General features: G+C 43.5%; 1 protein-coding gene across 2 annotated transcripts in view; it reads left to right on the top strand.

The window, feature by feature from the left end:
• Positions 1–18,122, top strand: part of SNX30 (sorting nexin family member 30) — a 107,678-nt gene that overhangs the window by 28,346 nt on the left and 61,210 nt on the right. The window contains exon 1 of one of the 2 annotated variants that reach the window (XM_059411040.1): positions 17,742–17,819. The exons of the other annotated variant lie outside the window; for it this stretch is intronic. Coding sequence (XP_059267023.1) covers positions 17,769–17,819 — 51 coding nt within the window. The 5' untranslated portion in view covers positions 17,742–17,768. Of the gene's footprint in view, positions 1–17,741; positions 17,820–18,122 lie in introns of those variants that run through there. 2 annotated transcript variants of the gene reach the window in all.

The following is an 18,122-nucleotide window of genomic DNA, read 5'->3' as shown; positions in this document are numbered from 1 at the left end:
AATTTCTAATACCCTGTAATTTGCCTGTGTTTGAAACATGACCCGGTGTGGCCACACTGTTATTTTCTGCCTAGGAAGCATTCCTCAGAATGTCTCTGACCTTAGTGTTGGTGATACTTGTCATCTGTGCTTCCCTTTCCTTTCCCAGGCATCTACCACCTGGTTCAGGTCCCATTTGGAAGGGAGAGTGTGTCTGGACAATTACAGTAGCCTCCGAACTGATTCCTCCCTGTTTGTTATTTCTTGCCTTCCTTATTTATTCTGTGTGCTTCTTCTGAGGTCTTTTTTGGTGAAACTTAACACTTGATTGCCACTTTCCTGCTTAAAAGCTTAGGCGCTGCCCACGGGGTTCCCCTCAGATTCTTAAGCGTGTGATTCAAGATCCCGCAGAGTCTGGGGCCAGTCTGCCCTCCAGGCCCTGGTTCCTGCCTACGGCTCCCCCAGACGGCTCACGTCCACATCCTGTTCCACGAGGAGGGTCTGCAGCTGTGTCTGTGCACCTCAGCCCGGGGCAGGGTTGCTGACGCAGCGTTCCACGCCAGAAGGTGTTTCTCTTCCGTTAAGTGGCTCTTCCTCACTGTTTATACAGCCATGCCCAGTACTCTCCGTACAGCCTGGACCACACCTGGACGGGTGGTCCTTGGTTTTCCATTGCATGCCAGGGGTGAATTTAACCGGTTTCCTTGCAACCATATAGCTATGAGGAGAACTGGAGTTTCAAGCCAGGCGCCCTGCCGTCCTACAAAGCCCATCTGACCATCCTCTCTGGAGCCTTCCTCAGCGGGCAGTTACTCTCGCTTTCCCTGGGACTCAGGCACTGCAGGTTTCTGCTCTGTCATGTGTTTTGCACATTATATCATGTTACTGTTTGTCCTGGGTCTGTGCCACACCCCATACTCCACCCTAACACTCGATCCCTCAAGTTGGCTCTTGCCGGCTCGCTTTCCCCCGCATCTGGGATCGTACCTGGCACTCAGCGGGAGCTCCATGTTTGTTGGGACAGATACATGAATGAGTGGATTTTTCTTTTTACATCCTCTAATTCATGGTTTGGAGGAGGATAGTACCCTGGTAATTAGGCTACTTGGAAAACATCTCTCTTTTGGTCTATAGAAAAAATAGAAAGTGATAATTATTTAGTCCCATTCCTCCTGCCATCTCATAGAGACAAGCACGTGTTTTTTACTACTTGAAGAAAGCCGCTTAAAACATTTAATTATGGGGGTGCCTGGGTGCCTCAGTGGGTTAAAGCCTCTGCCTTCGTCTCAGGTCATGATCCCAGGGTTCTGGGATCGAGCCCCACATCGGGCTCTCTGCTCAGCAGGGAGCCTGCTTCCTCCTCTCTCTCTGCCTGCTTCTCTGCCTACTTGTGATCTCTGTCTGTCAAATAAATAAAATCTTAAAAAAAAATTTAATTATGTATGTAAGAGGAATATAATCTTTAGTTAAGTTTTGTCAAACAGCAGCTATTCCTAGGAGTGGCTTTGAAGATAGGGGAGCCCTCCCTTGGTCTGTGAGCATCCCCTGGCAACCTTAACAACAACAACAACAACAACGACAACAGCGTAATGTTCTTCACTTTGGACAGTGGGTGTTCTTCTCTAGCATATGTGAAGCGTAAATTTCACGATAAGAAAGATTTATCGATCTCTTGTATGTGGGCTGCTTCAAGACAAGCCTCCGTGTCTCCCCATGCAGGCCCATATCCCATAGCCGCTGCAGCGCCTGCCATGGGGATGCCTCCTTCTTGTCATGACAGATGGGTAAGGTTGTAAGATTTTTTCCTCACTCATTCCTTGACTTTTTCCCTTCCTCTGTCTCTGTCCCTCCGCTGCCTGAACCTGGTCTGAAATCCCTCCACTTGGCTTTATTCACAGGGCTCATGTCTGCCTCTGAGCTCAGAATGTCTGGAGGGCCAGACTGACTGGTGTCAGAGCTCTTTTCTCCTGTGTCCCTCCTTGCTGTCTTTTTTTTCCTACTTTCCTCGCCTGGTTACTTAGTTGCAAAACTCTTTTGACCTGCTTTGGATTAGGAGGTCCTATTCCTGCTTTTTCTTTTACTGTTGAGACTATGGTCAGAATCTCGGTTGTCTAGTGCTTTTTTCTTTGCCAGTGAGTCCATTAACCTTGGGAATAAAATCCCCCACATCCAGTCTGAGTTACGTCAGTGGAAATGTGGGAATCAGCTCTGGAGCAACCCAGTAGCCAGGTGGCCCTCAAGCCTGGAAATGCATCTGCACTGTGGGGTGAGAGCTGGGTACACTGTGGCCTTCTCAAAACGATGCTGGGGGGGGGGAGCCTCATCTCAGGTTTTGGAGAGTTCTACAGAAAAATTTTTTTTGTGGGGGAGGGGAGGAAAAACATTTTTAGCTCCTTTGTGATAAGGTACAGATTCCTGAACCAAGAGTAGTATTGACAGAATACTGTCTATGCATCCCTTACAAGGAGAAACTCTTATTTATTTATTTGACACGGACAGAGAGAGACAGCGAGAGAGGGGATGCAAGCAGGGGGAGCGAGAGAGGAAGAAGCAGGCTTCCCGCTGAGCAAGGGGCCCGATATGGGGCTTGATCCCCGGACCCTGGGAACATGACCTGAGCCAAAGGGAGATGCCTAATGACTGAGCCACCCAGGCTCCCCCAAGGAGAAAGTTTTTTTGAGCAAGTGTGACCTCTTTGAATATGGTCACATTTTTCTCCCTAATTTAACGAATTTCCTCATCTTGGGTTTGTTTTAGGTTTGGGTTGAAGGTTTAAGGACATCTCAACCATCAAACAGAGGGTATATGTGTCACACATCATGGCCTGTGGGGGTGCTCTGTAAGAGGATGGTTTGAACTTGGGGAGCTCATGGAAGTTGAAATGTACTTCTGTTTCCTCTTTCTAATTTGGCAAGTTTAGAATCTATAGTGCTTAACTTATTTCCCCTTGGGTATTTTGGGGACTCTAAAAATGGTAGGTTCTCTCTGAAGGAAGATTCAAATTCCTATGTGCACACACAAAATTTGCACATGATTTTTGGCACGTGGGTCTCGTGGTTTCCTGAGAAAGAGTCCCTGTTACAGAGGAATGGCAAACTTTAATTTTTGAAGCAGGATACCTTTGATCTTATTAAATGTGCAAGTTTTTCTTTTTTTAAAGTAGATTTTATTTATTTATTTATTTATTTATTTATTGGCATTGGGGGAGAGAACGGGGGTAGAGAGGGGCTGAGGGGGAGGGGAAGAGAGAACCTCAGGCAGGCTCTGTGCTCAGTGTGGAGCCCAATATGGGGCTTGATCTCATGACCCTGAGATCATGACCTGAGCCAAAATCAAGAGTTGGATGCTTAACTGACTATGTTCCTGAGGTGCCCCTAAAGACTTTTTAAAAAAAAAGTTTTATTATTATTTTTTTGGCAGGCAGCAAAACAAAGTTGATTGTGCGATAGTGTAAAGCTCTCACAGATGGAGGGGACCCGAGAGGGTTGCCCACATTTTTATTATTTAAGTGATCTCTGTACCCACTCTACAACCCAAAGATCAAGAGTTGCATGCCCCACCGACTGAGCCAGCCAGATGCCTCAAGGAACAAGGCTTCTTAAGCACAGCCGAATGCTGTGGGCTGCCGGCATGGACCCCACATAGCCCCTTGGCACTTGCTGTTGGTGGTTGAGTCCTGCCTTGTTCTTTCCTCATTTAAAGGTTGTTGCCCTTGGAAATCTTTGCTCGGGGATGGTGTTTCATCAACACATATTTGGTCCCCTAGTAAATATCCATCTTTGTATAGTATACTGTTTCCTCCAGTTCCTTGTTCTGCAAACCAGAAATACCCCTTCTTTAAAATTTAACTTGTTTTATTGAATATGGAGTGCATTCCATATACACAGTATTGTGTCCGATGGTGCACAAGACCATGGAGATTAGAGCCAGGCTTTTCTTTTTTTAAGATTTTATTTGATTTAATTAATTAATTAAAATTAACATATATTATTTGCCCCAGGGGGACAGGTCTGTGAATCATCAGTCTTACATAATTCACAGCACTCACCATAGCACATTCCCTCCCCAATGTCCTTCACCCAGCCACCCTATCCCTCCCCCATGACCCCCCAGTAACCATAAGTTTCTTTCCAGAGATTGAGTCTCTTAATATTGTCTCCCTCCCAATCCCATCTTGTTTCATTTTTTGCCTACTTACCCCCATCCCCCCCTCAAATTCCTCATATCAGAGAGATCATATGATAATTGTCTTTCTCTGATTGACTTAATTTGCTTAGCATAATACTCTCTCGTTCCATCCACATCATTGCAAATGGCAAGATTTCGTTTTTTGATGGTTGCATAGTATTCCATTGTGTATATATACCACATCTTCTTTATCCACCCATTTGTTGATGGACATCTAGGTTTTTCCATAGTTTGGCTATTGTGGACATTGCTGCTATAAACATTCGGGTGCACATGCCCCTTTAGATTACTACATTTGTATCTTTAGGGTAAATACCCCAGTAGTGTGATTGCTAGTTCATAGGTAGCTCTATTTTCAACTTTTTGAGGAACCTCCATGCTGTTTTCCAGAGTGACTGCACCAGCTTGCATTCCCACCAACAGTGTAGGAGGGTTCCCCTTTCTCTGCATCCTCACCAACATCTGTTATTTCCTGACTTGTTTATTTTAGCCATTCTGACTAGTGTGACAAGGTATCTCATTGTGGTTTTGATTTGTATTTCCCTGATGCTGTATGATATTGGGCATTTTTTCATGTGTCTATTGGCTGTCTGGATGTCTTCTTTGCAGAAATGTCTGTTTATGTCTTCTTCCCATTTCTTGAATGGATTATTTGTTCTTTGGGTGTTGAGTTTGATAAGTTCTTTATAGATTTTGGATACTAGCCCTTTATCTGATATGTCATTTGCAAATATCTTCTCCCATTCTGTCAGTTGTATTTTGGTTTTGCTGACTGTTTCGTTTGCTGTACAAAAGCTTCTTATTTTGATGAAGTCCCAATAGTTCATTTTTGCCCTTGCTTCCCTTGCCTTTGGCAATGTTTCTAGGAAGAAGTTGCTGCAGTTGAGGTTGAAGAGGTTGCTCCTGTGTTCTCAAGGATTTTGGTGGATTCCTGCCTCACATTGAGGTCTTTCATTCATTTTGAGTCTATTTTTGTGTGTGGTATAAGGAAATGGTCTAGTTTCATTCTTCTGCATGTGGCTGTCCAGTTTTCCCATCACCATTTGTTGAATAGACTGTCTTTTTTTCCATTGGACATTCTTTCCTACTTTGTAGAAGATTAGTTGACCATAGAGTTGAGGGTCTATTTCTGGGCTCTCTATTCTGTTCCACTGATCTCTGTGTCTGTTTTTGTGCCAGTGTCATACTGTCTTAATGAATATAGTTTTCTAATAGAGCTTGAAGTCTGGAATTATGATACCACCAGCTTTGGTTTTCTTTTTCAACATTCCTCTGACTATTTGGGGTCTTTTCTGGTTCCATATAAATTTTAGGATTATTTGTTCATTTTTTTGAAAAACACTGATGGTATTTTGATAGGGATTGCATTAGATGTGTAGATTGCTTTAAGTAGCATAGACACTTTCACAACAGTTGTTCTTCCAATCCATGAGCATGGAATATTTTTCCATTTCTTTGTGTCTTCCTCAATTTCTTTCATGAGTACTTTATAGTTTTCTGGAGTACAGATTCTTTGGTTAGGTTTATTCCTAGGTATCTTACGGGTTTGGGTGCAGTTATAAATGGGATCGACTCCTTAATTTCTCTTTCTTCTCTCTTGCTGTTGGTGTATAGAAATGCAAATGATTTTTGTGCATTGATTTTAAGATTTTATTTTTAAGTAATCTCTACATCAAATGTGGGATTCCATCCCAGAACCTTCAGATGGAGAGTTGCAATGCTCTACCGACTGAGCCAGCCAGGTGCCCTTAGAACCAGGTTTTAAAATGAATGAATGGTACAGTTAGGAGGTGTTAGGTGAAGGGTGGGAAAGAACTAACATTTATTAAGGGATTGTACTAGACACATTATGTGTTTTCTTTCATCTATATGCCCTCCATGTCCTAGATGGGAAAATGGAGGCTCAGAGAGATTGGGTGCCTAACCCCAGGCCTGGAGAAGCGCAAAGGCAGAATTCAAGCGAGTCATTTGGACTCTAGGCCTACATCTCCCTTCTTTGCCTCTTCTGTTACAGATCAGAGTGGGTGGAGTGGGTTAGGGTAGGAAGAGCATAGAGAGGAGGACCTGCGGTAGAGGGTCCTCAGGTTAACTTCATGATCTTTATGAAACTTCACTTATCCTCTGTTGATTACCAATCACAATATAAGCTTTCTCTCAACTGGTCTTTTTTTCTGCTTGTCTTCTCCATCACTTACCTTCTTATGGGATGCACAAGGAGGAGCGCCGAGGTTATGTAACACGGCTTTAGAATGGAAACCAAAGACCTGAATTCCACACGTTTCCACTTAAGTGACCATGCATGCCACTTCTAAGCCTTCTTTCTGACACAGACAACTTGGGTGGTCTCAGAGGCTTTATGCCCCAGACCCTCGTGTGATTTTGGTGCAGAAATAATCAGTGGAGGAATGCCTTTATTTAGTTTTCAATCGACACGGTCGGGGGCGGGAGGCAAAAAAAGAGTAAGTTTTTAGGTAGGGTCACATTTTCTTTGAATATGTGCTTTTTGGGGAGGTTTAATCTGTGTTTTAGACAGCTGTCTCCCTGAACTTTTGAATCCTCCAGATGGCCTGCACAGACCTGAGTAGCCATAGAGGCAGAACCTTTGTGTTGTGAGTCTTAGGAATCATTCAGTTAGGGACAAGTTTTTGAAAATACCTCTCCTCCTTTACATGCCAGGCTGTCCCACAGCCTTGTTTCTCCTGTTAGCAAATTCAGTCATTCTTCTTAAGTTGTCCCAGCATCCTTTGCTCCCCTCCTTCCTTCTGCGTGGAATTCTGTTACAACTCATATTGCCTTGCCCTGTAGAGGTTTTCGTGCCTATATGCCCAGCTAGACGGAGTCTCTTAAACGCGATTTTCAAGTGTTTGGTAGCACTTTGTTTGGTAGCTCTGTTCTGTTCAGTAGCTCCACATTAGCACGTGGGGCTAATGTGTATTAGGGGCTCAGTATGTGGTTCAAACAGAGTATCATCCTGAGAACAGGATCCTATTTAAATTCATTTGAGAATGGGAGAAAAATCTTTGCTCCCAAGAATCACAAGAATGTCTGGTGAGGTGATTGCTAGTCTGGAGAGTCTTAGAAAAAGCCAGTAATAGACATTGGGATCTTAGCCAAAGAATGTGAACTTGGGCTCCTTCATTTTGACTTTATTTGTGCTCTGATGAGGTCTTCTTTTGCATCAAGTCCGTAGGGGGATATTACTTGAAGGACAGGTTTTCCAATAGAAAATCTAGGGAAATATTTTCAGTTTCTAAACAACTTTGTTAGTCTACAAATAAAGCTTTGAAACAGATGGTTTCTTTACCTCATAAGAAATGGTCCAGAATCCAGTGTAGGAAAAGGTAAGAAGTTCAGAGAGGATGTTAACCTAGAAACCATGGGCTCGTGGGCCTTGGGAGCTTGGAGATACTTGTGCAGGCAACCTTGGAGGCTTGGGACAATATTTGTGATAGAGATCCCAGGGCCAAGATAGGATGGAAGGAGGATTGAGCCTTCCTGCTCATAAGCAAATAGGGTCCTGGGACTCAGGAAATAGAGTTAAGATGTGTTTGAATAACTCTACAGGGGGAAAAAAAAATCAATTTCTGTGGCTTAAAGTTTTCTATTGTTGATATCACTGTTTCCTATCTAGATGTAAAAAATTATGTAGACATTTTTATAATTACATGTTTTAGTCAGCCTTTGTGTGATAATAGCTCTGAAAATTCAAAGGTTTGCAACGGAATTAATTTCTAGGTCACGGTATGTGCCAGTGGCTGTGAGTCAGTTGCTACAGCTCTTGTCCACCAGGATTCCATTCTGAAGGCACAGCCCCCCTTGGGACAGCCCCCGTTGGAACAGGAGAGCTGGTGACAAGGTTGCAGTGTCTGCTCCCATCTGGTGTGTGTGTCATATTCACTCGCATGCCATTGGGTGGAGCAAGTCACATTGCCCAGCCAAAAGGCGGAGGGGTGGGGGGTGTGCCCCCCTGTGCATGGTCACTTGGCAATAGTAAGAATGTATAATCCTCTTAAAGGAAGGAAGTTAACAACTGCAAATGATAATGCCATCCCCCATATAGTTTGTGTCCTTTCCTTGGTCACTGAGCATTATTTAGTTGCATCGGTTCAGACTGATACATTTTCTCCCTATTATGTGTATTTCAATTTTAGATAACTTGGGGGGATAATTAGGGAAACTGACCTCTCTCTCCAGGGAGTGATGTGGTGCATCACTGTGTTTTTCAAGTGTTCTTGAGTATGTCAGTGCTGGGAGTGCTGCTGTATGTGTGTCTTTGCATTAGCTGGAGTCTTCCACAGTCTGAATGATGGGGTGATATTAGGTATCAGGATCTTGTTTCTGAATTTACTGTGTCACATTGTTTGCTGCTTTTCAAAAAAACAAAACAAAACAAAACTATTGCGATCTAATTCACTTATCCTAAAAATCACCATTTTATAGAAAACTTTAAGCCACAGAAACTGATCTTCTTTTTCCCCCCTGTAGAGTTATTCAGACACATCTTAACTATACAGTTGAGTGGTTTTAGTATATTCACATAACTGTGTACACATCATTACTATCTCATTCCAGAATATTTTTGTCACCCCCAGAAAGAAGCCCTATACCCCTTGAGCAGTCACTCCCTGTTCTCCCTTCCCTCAAGTCCCTGGCAACCAAAAATCTCTTTTGTGTCTCTGGATTTGCCTTTTCTGGACATTTCCTATGAATGGAATGATACATGTGGTCTGTGCTGCCTGACTTCTTTCACATAATGTTTTCAAGGTTCACTGTTGATGTTTTCTGATTTAAACCCTTTAAAATATTTAGGAACTTTACTTGTGTGTTGTGTGCCTCTCCCCCCACATTCGCTTCAGAAGTCTCGTCATATCTAGGCTGGTTCCTGGAAAAGTCTGCCATGGGAGTCATATTGGTTTTTTTAAAATTTAAAAAATTCCAGTGAAGTTAACATACAATGTTCTGTTAGTTTCAGGTGTACACTACAGTGATTACTTGGTGCTCATCACAATTAGTGCACTCTTGATCCCCTTCATCTGTATCACCCACCCACCCACCTTTCCCTCTGGTAACTATCAGTTTGTTCTCTGTAATTAAGAGTTTGGTTTTTGGGGCACCTGGGTGGCTCAGTGGGTTAAAGCCTCTGCCTTCGGCTCAGGTCATGATCTCAGGGTCCTGGCATCGAGCCCCACATCAGGCTCTCTCTGCTCAGCAGGGAGCCTGCTTCCCACCTCTCTCTCTCTGCCTGCTGCTCTGCCTACTTTGTGATCTCTCCCTCTGTCAAAAAAAAAAAAAAAAAAAGAGTCTGGTTGTTGTGTGTCTCTCCTCTTATTTACTCATTTGTTTTGTTTCTTAAATTCCACATAGGAGTGCAACCATATGGTAGTTGTCTTTTTCTGACCGACTTATTTCATTCAGCATTATACCTTCTGAATCCATCCATGTTGTTGTAGATGGCAAGATCTCTTTCTTTCTCATGGCTGAGTAGTATTTCCATTGTATATGTCTACCACATCTTCTGTATCCATTCATCTATAGGTGGACCCTGGGGTTGCTTCCGTATCTGGGCTATTATAGATAATGCTGCTATAAACATTGGGGTGCACATAACTTTGTGAACTAGTGTTTTCATACTCTTTGGGTAAATATTCAGTAGTGCAATTACTGGGTCATATGGTGATTCTATTTTTAATTTTGGGGGACCCTCCGTACTACTTTGCACAGTGGCTGTGCCAATTTGCATTCCCATCAACAGTGCACAGGGTTCCTTTCTCCACATCCTCGCCAACACTTGTTGGTTCTTTTGTTTTTTTAGTTTAGCCACTCTTTCTTTTTTTTTTTTTTTTTTAAGATTTTATTGATCTGTTTGACAGAGAGCACAAGCAGGGAGAGCAGCAGGTAGAGGTGGAGGGAGAAGCAGGCTCCCAGCTGAGCAAGGAGCCCTGAGATTATAACCTGAGCCAAGGGCAGATACCCAACTGACTGAGCCACCCAGGCACCCCAAGTTTAATCATTCTGACAGGTATATAAGTGATTCTTTCATTACGGTTTTGAATTGCATTTCCCTGATGATGAATGATGGTGAATTATCTTTTCACGCATCTGTCGACCATGTGTATGTCTTCTGACCATGTGTATGTCTTCTGTCTGTTCATGTGTTCTGCCCATTTTTATTTTGGATTATTGTTATTATTATTATATTTGGTGTTGACTTGTATAAGTTCCTTGTATATTTTGGATATTAACCCCTTATCAGATATATCTTTTCCAACTATCTTCTCCCATTTGATGGGCTATCTTTTTGTTTTGTTGATGGTTTCTTTTGCTGTGCCAAAGTGTTTTTATTTTGGTGTAGTCCCAGTAGTTTAGTTTTGCTTTTGTTTCCCTTGCCAAAGGAGACCTTTCTATAAAAATGTTTCTATGACTGATGTTAAAGAGATTACTGCCTATGTTTTCTTCTAGGAAATTCATGGTTTTGGAAATTCTTCTAGGAAATTCATCTTGAGTTTATTTTTGTGTATTATATAAGAAATTGTTCCAGTTTTGTTCTTTTGCATGTAACTCTCCAGTTCTTCCAAACCATTTGTTGAAGAGACTGTCTTTTTCCTGTTGCATTTTCTTGCCTCCCTGGTCATAGATTAATTGACCATATAATCATGGGTTTATTTCTGGGCTGTCTATTCTGATCCACCGATGTGATCTGTTTTTGTGCCAGTAACATACTGCTTTGATAACTATGGCTTTGTCATACATCTTGAAATCTGGGATCGTGATACCTCCAGCTTTGTTCTTCAAGATAGATTTGGCTGTTTGGAGTCTTTGTGGTTCCATGCAAATTTTAGTATTATTTGTTCTAGTTCTCTGAAAAATACTGTTGGTATTTTTCTAGGAATTTTATTAAATCTATAGGTTGCTTTGGGTCGTATGGGCATTTTAATAGTATTTGTTCTTCTAGTTCATGAGCATGGAATATTTTTCCATCTGTGTCGATCTTCAGTTTCTTTCATCAGTGTTTTCTAGTTTTCAGAGTACAGATCTTTTACCCCCTTGGTTAAGTTTATCCCTAGGTATTTCATTATTTTTGGTATAATTGTAAATGAGATTGTTTCCTTAATTTTTCTTTCTGAAACTTCATTATTAGTGTGTAGAAATGCAACTGCAAAAAAGTTTTATTTCTTAGGAACTTTATACTTTTTTTAAAGGTTTTTTAAAAAGATTTTATTTATTTGACAGAGAAAGAGAAATCACAAGTAGGCAGAGAGGCAGGGAGAGAGGGGAGGAAAGCAGGCTCCCCGCTGAGCAGAGAGCCTGATTCGGGGCTCGATCCTGGGATGCTGAGATCATGACCTGAGCCAAAGGCAGAGGCTTAACCCACTGAGCCACCCAGGTACACCTTTTTAAAGGTTAAAGATAATTTATTTGAGAGAGAGAAAGGGAGAAAGGGAGGGTGGGTCCCCCACAGACCCTATGCTGGGAGCCAAGCCAGGCTCTGGGAGCCAAGCCCCATGCAGGGCTCAATCTCATAACCCTGAGATCATGACCTGAGCCAAAACCAATAGTCAGATGCTCATCCAACTGAGCCACCCCCAGGCCCCTTAGGAGCTTTACTTTTATTTCTTAATTTTACTTAGAGATTTTTTTTTTAAGATTTTATTTATTTATTTGACAGAGAGAGACTGCCAGAGAGAGGAAACACAAGCAGGGGGAGTACGAAAGGGAGAAGCAGGCTTCCTGCTGAGCAGGGAGCCTGATGCAGGGCTTTATCCTAGGACCCTGGGATCATGACCTGAGCCAAAGGCAGACTCTTAACGACTGAGCCACCCAGGTGCTACTTACTTAGGGATTTTTTTTTTTTAAGATTTTTATTTATTTATTTGACAGAGAGAAATCACAAGTACACTGAGAGGCAGGCAGAGAGAGAGAGAGAAGGAAGCAGGCTCCCTGCTGAGCAGAGAGCCCGATGCGGGACTCGATCCCAGGACCCTGAGATCATGACCTGAGCCGAAGGCAGCAGCTTAACCCACTGAGCCACCCAGGCGCCCCGATTACTTAGGGATTTTAATGGAACAGCTGATACCAATTCATTACCAACGAATGATACCAATAAGCCTTTTGATAGTTGTACAAGGACATGATTATATCCAACAATGATTATATTAATCATTTAATGTGATAAGTTGCATTAATGCATTTCCTAATGTTAAATTATTCTTGATTTCCTTGAACATATTTGACTTGATCCTGGTGTATTCTTCTTTTAAAAAATTCTTTTAATATACCAATTGCTGTTATTTATTGATAATGTTTACACTTATATCTAATTTCCTTTTCTGTTCTAATATTTGGATATCAGATATAGTTCATTCTCATAAAATGATTTAAAAGGTTTCTCTATTTTTTGTGTGTCTTTTATGTGTCTTAGAGGATGTTCACTGGACGTCCTTGGTGTTCACTGGACGCACTTACTCCTTGGTGTTCACTGGAGCTCAGCTGTACCCACCATGGGGCTTTGCTTCACTGGAGCTCAGCTGTACAAGGGGGCTTTGCTTACTTTTTGCTAAAAGTTCTCTGACAACAGTTCTGTGGTTATTCATTTAGATTTTCTACCTTAACTAAATTTCGTTTTGGCCATGTATTTTCCTAGAAAGGCTTCTATCTCATATAGATGTCCAAGTTATTGGCATAGTTATTCTTGGCATGTCTGTATAGTTTATAACCATACATAGAGGTAAAATTTAAATATTGTTTACTCCCTCTCCCCCCAGCTGTCCCTTCTGTATTGATCAGCTTTCCTAAGTTACTTTATCTAACTCGTCTTTTAGGAAGCTTCTACTTTTTACTCTTTTCCATTTTCAATTTATACTTTTAACTTTTTTATTCCCTATTCTAGTTTTGACCTTTTTTTTTTAAATGGGAACACAAAGTAGATGTGGCCCAAAGGGCTCTATTTTGTGGGATAAATCTTTTTCAAGTACATATATTTATCTGCTCCTGACGACTGTGCTACTTTCTTCGTGTTTTGGTCTTCTTGGGTCTGAATGGTGAGTTAACACAGGCTGGGTGTGTTTTTAGGTTTTTTTTGTGTCTGATGAGGTAATGCAGGCCTACCGTTTGCCTCCTATCAGAACAAGTGAACCGTTGGATCCCCTCTCTTTCTCCATGATGTTAGAATGGTCTTCTCGGATCTGAGGTTGAGTCAAGTGATCAGCTGACAGGTAAACTGAGTGATCTCTCAGTGGGGAAAAGAGAAGGAAAAAAGCCAGGATCCTGGTTAGTTGCTCTGGACTTTTTGCTTCCTCTCTCTCTGGGTCTGGATGGAGTGGAGCGTGGCTTCCTTCTTGTTTCCGGTGTTCTCCCCATCTCAGGAGAGCCTGTCTCCTTCAGTTCGTAGTCTTGCCTGCCATGTGCTTGGTGGACCCTCCCAGGGCAGCTCTCCAGCTGCCTTCATGTTCCTCTGACCTTTGACTTGCATTTGCGTCTCTCCCCTTCATGGAAAGAGGAACCTGTGAAGGTAGGCCTCGCTCTACTGGTGGTCCTCATGTGGACTCTCTGCCTGTGCAGGGCTTCTCCTTGCCTGCAGCAGCCAGCCACACTGGTGGTCCTTCTCTGCCCCACTGCTGACCCTTCACTTACCCATCCCCCCAGAAGAAGCACTTTCAAGTTAGAGTATAGGTGAGGGCTTCAGGGCGTTTTCTGCTTCTTCGCTAACCTTGATAACCTTAAGTGACTTCAGGGACATGGGTTAAAAGATACCTCCTAGTTCTTTCCTCAGTTGTGTCCCAATTAGATCCAGTAGAAAACTTTTGGAAGTTTTGGCATTTGGATGGCATTCTTGCCTGGTTTCCAGTCTGGTCCGATTTCAGACACTGCTTTGCTCCCCCCCACCCCCACTGCTCTCTCTTTTTCATTCTTTGGGTTGTTAAGTTAGTATCTGGAGAATGGAAAGAGGGAGGAAGCAAAAGTGCATGTGGCCAGCTCATGGAGTTTATCTAGGAGTCTAGATTTGTAATGTTTAAATGAGCGTGTAACATTCCTATGAATGTAAACACGATCATTTCCTGGTTATTGAGCCCTTGGGATTTTTCCAGGGTTTACTCTGCATTCTTTGCTCTGTTATGAGCATCTTTGAACGGAACATTTCAGGATTTTCCCTTTGACTGTGTTCTCTAAAGTGGGCTTAAGTTCAGCTTTACAGCAAAGTCAATAGTCAAGAGTGTTCTGTTCAGTTTGTGTAGGACGTATTCATTCTTCAAGCATCTCCTGTGTGCTTGGCGGGGCGGTGGGGTGGGAGACAGGAAATGGAGACAAGTCAGGTACCATACGTGCTTCCTCCCCTTCAGTTTGAGGACGTCTTTTATGTCAAGCTCTTGTGAAACTAGATCATCATGTTGCCCACATTCCTCTAATATTATAAAAAAGAGAAGTTAGAGTACTTAAGCATGACTTTTTTTTTAAGTTTTTATTTTAGTCACCCTGTGCTCATCACAAGTGCCCTCCTTAATCCCCATCACCTGTTTTGCCCATCCCCCACCCACCTCCCCTCCGGTGACCATCAGTTTGTTTTCTGTAGAGTTAAGAGTAGGTTTCTTGACCATACTGGCTCCTAATGTATACCACTTTCTTTCCATAAACCCTATGTTTAATGTAATATAGTTTTGCCATTGACTTATGTTAATTTACTAATCTATCTCATGACTGGCTGACTACAATGGTAGATCTTATAACTGACATTCTTTGAACCAGCGGGGTTTCTGAAGCACCTTATGTATGTGTTTCCCTTCCTAAGTAGAAAGGGGTAGAGGGGGGAAAGAAATTCACTTATAACTGAAACCTGCTTAAGTGAGAATTGATATTTTGGAGCAATGAGGACTTTTCATTTATTTGTCAACTATGTAGTTGTAATTTCCTCAAGGGGTACTGTAGCTACTGTGAAGTCATTAAGGAAAGTGTATGTGAGGCACCAACTATGACTTTCTTTTTTTTTAAGATTTTATTTATTTATTTATTTGACAGAGATCATAAGTAGGCGGAGAGGCAGGCAGAGAGAGAGGAGGAAGCAGGCTCCCTGCTGAGCAGAGAGCCCGATGTGGGGCTCAATTCCAGGACCCTGAGATCATGACCTGAGCCGAAGGCAGAGGCTTAACCCACTGAGCCACCCAGGTGCCTCGCCAGCTATGACTCTTGATACAGTTTTTTTTTTCAGCAGCATTTATTAAGTGTCTACTCTGAACCAGCTGCATGGACTCTAGGGGGATGCATACTTGAAGAAAGGTTGATCTCACTTTTTTTTTTTTTTTTTTAAGTATGTTAGTAGTGGTGTAGCACACACTCTGTTCCAGGCACTGTTCCAACTGCTTCCATACCCTAACTAATTCAATCCCACTATATCCATTTTGTAAATGAGGAAACTAGGGCATGGAGAGATTAAGAAGCTTGCAGAAGTCACACTACTTGTAAATAGTGGAACTGGGCTTCAGAACTGCCTAGTCGTTGCTAGGCTCAGTTTCCTTGTCCTTCAGCAGACAGTTACTGGGTCCCTTCTATTGGCAAGGGGTTGAGCTGGATCATTTCTAAGACTCGGTAATTCATCAGGTACTTCCTGAGTACCTACGATGGGCCAGTGAATCAAGGAGTGAATGAGATGAAAGTCTCTGCTCTTGTCCGACCGTCAGTCAACACATAATAAGTTTTTAGATAATGATAGTCTGTGACTAACATAAAGTCAGGGAAAGGACTGGAAAGTGATAGAGGGGTGCAGAGATAGTTTTCTGTTTTGTGGGCTGAGAAGGCCTCCCTGAGTCCGTGTCATTTGAACAGAACCTGTTTGAAAAGAGAAGCTAACCACATGGGAATGTGGGGGGAGAGGAGTGATCCAGGGAGAGTGGCAGCAAACAGGGGAGCCCTGAGGTCTAAAAGGGCCAAGCCCTGTATCCGGAGCGGGATGAGCTAGGGGAGAATGGCAGTGATGAGGTCAGGGAGAATATGAGGCCCCGTTGGCCCTCTTGGGTTTTGGGAGGGAGTTTGGGTTTCATTCCGAATGTGATTGGTTGTCTTTGAGAGTTTTGAGCAGGGGAGTGGCATGCTTTGATTTTTCAAAGAGCTCTCTGGCTGCAGGGTGGAAGTCTGACTGTAGGGCAGCGAAAATGAAGCAGGAGGCTTTTGTGTTGCACCAAGGATTCTCGGTTCTTACATCCTGTGATTCATGCTGGTCAGAAAGGTGCTGCCTTTCCACAGTACCTGCTCAAGAACTTAGGTCTCTTCGTTTAGCACACCTGCTGCTAGAGGACTCAGACTCCGGTCCTTTTCCTCCTATGTTTCTCCTATTTTCCCTCCATGTTTCCTTCTCATGGGGCCTGTATCTTGAGGGGGGAGTCACTTGCGGGCATAACTTGTATTAAGATCCTCAGGGAAATGTTAGCTTTCCCTGATTGGCTTTAAAATCAGAAGCTTCATATTTACCCAGAAGGATTTATGGCCAGATATTGGAGATATGGGGCGCTATTGGGTTGGAAAAGCCACACTGAAGGCATTCAGCTTGCTAAGAACCTGAACCCGGCGCTAGAAACCTGGGTTCAGTTCTTAGCATAACGATGCCAAGCTTCACTGGGACACGATACCTGACCTTCTGGTCTGCCTCCTTCTCCGTAGAGACGTTATGTGTCTTGCTAACATCATGAGCTGCATGAGCTGTGAAGAAATGAGAACGTGGAAGCGTTGTGTACACTTGTGCCATGGAAAGCCCGGCTGGCAGGGTCCAGTTTTAGGAAATTGTAGACATTTGTAGGTCATTGGCTATTTGTACATGCTTATATGTTGGCCCATGAAACACCCAATAGTAAGGGTGTGAATGTTTGCCTGGTCACACAGTCCTAGGAGGAAAGAATCCTCAGTGTGGTAAGATCTGTTTGACTGACTCTCCCTCCCCTCCCCCATCTCCTCACCTCCCGTGAACTGACTTGAGAACAAGCTAACTTCCCACTGTCTGGCAGAGACATCTCGGACCTTTGTGTGAGCTGTTTTTGGAAAGTTGTTGGCAGAGGGCCCCAGAGCAAAGGTCAGGCGAGTTGGCTTGGATTCACAGGGAGACCTGCAGAGACAGACGGCACACACAGACAGGTGCACACCCACCCAGCCACCCACACAGGTAAACAAGGCACAGTCATAGCAGTCATAGTTGTTGGGGACTCAGCGGCATTTGTGGATGTTACATATGTAAATAAATGATTTAAAACTGTGAAAGCTGCTTCGGGGAAGTATCTTCAAAGTTTTGAGAAGATTGACTAATTCTGTCAGGGGGCAGATGAAGGAAAGACCCATATTCCGAGGGGGGGGGGCATTTGAAAGATGCCCGTGAGCTGCTTGGAGACCGCCACGTAAGCAAGAGGTGTGATTTCGCCAGCAGCGGTGAGGGGCCCGAAACGGCGTGGTGGGTTCTGGAACTGAAGCCGTGAGAAGCAAGGCTGGTAGGATCCTTTGAGGCCAGATGGAGGAAAGCTGCTGTCAGAGCCCATGGTGGCTTATCTGACTGAAGATTCTGAGTTCTTTCTTTCTCTTGTGCGAGGTGCTGCCATCGCTGGAGTCTCTCTGTGGCGGGTGTTGATGAAATGTCAGCAAGGGGGGCCCTGCGGTTCCTCCTGTGGTGCCTTGCCTCCGAGGTCAGTGCTTCAGTATTACTTACTGAAACAAGGAGATATGATGGTTATCACAGAGTTCCAGAGAAGAGGTCCTTTTCAGATCCGCAGACACGGGGGTAGGGACTGTGCGCGCCTGGTGGTGTCTCTCTGCCGACAGAGCGGTCAGATCAGCAGCTGCTTGACTCCGCAGTCGTGTCCACACCGAGAGCTGCTGCCGTGGGCTTTGGCAAGCTCCTGGGCTGAGGAGAGGTGGGGAGTGGGGTCTAGTCCCGCAAGTATCTTCTGTGAAAATGGTATCTGTTCAGTAATTACAGAAATATTTTT

Source organism: Mustela nigripes, chromosome 9 (assembly GCF_022355385.1).
Source record: "Mustela nigripes isolate SB6536 chromosome 9, MUSNIG.SB6536, whole genome shotgun sequence".
Classification (NCBI taxonomy): Eukaryota; Metazoa; Chordata; class Mammalia; order Carnivora; family Mustelidae; genus Mustela; species Mustela nigripes.
The sequence above is the reverse complement of the archived record's forward strand: the minus strand, read 5'-3'. Positions and strand labels throughout refer to the sequence as shown.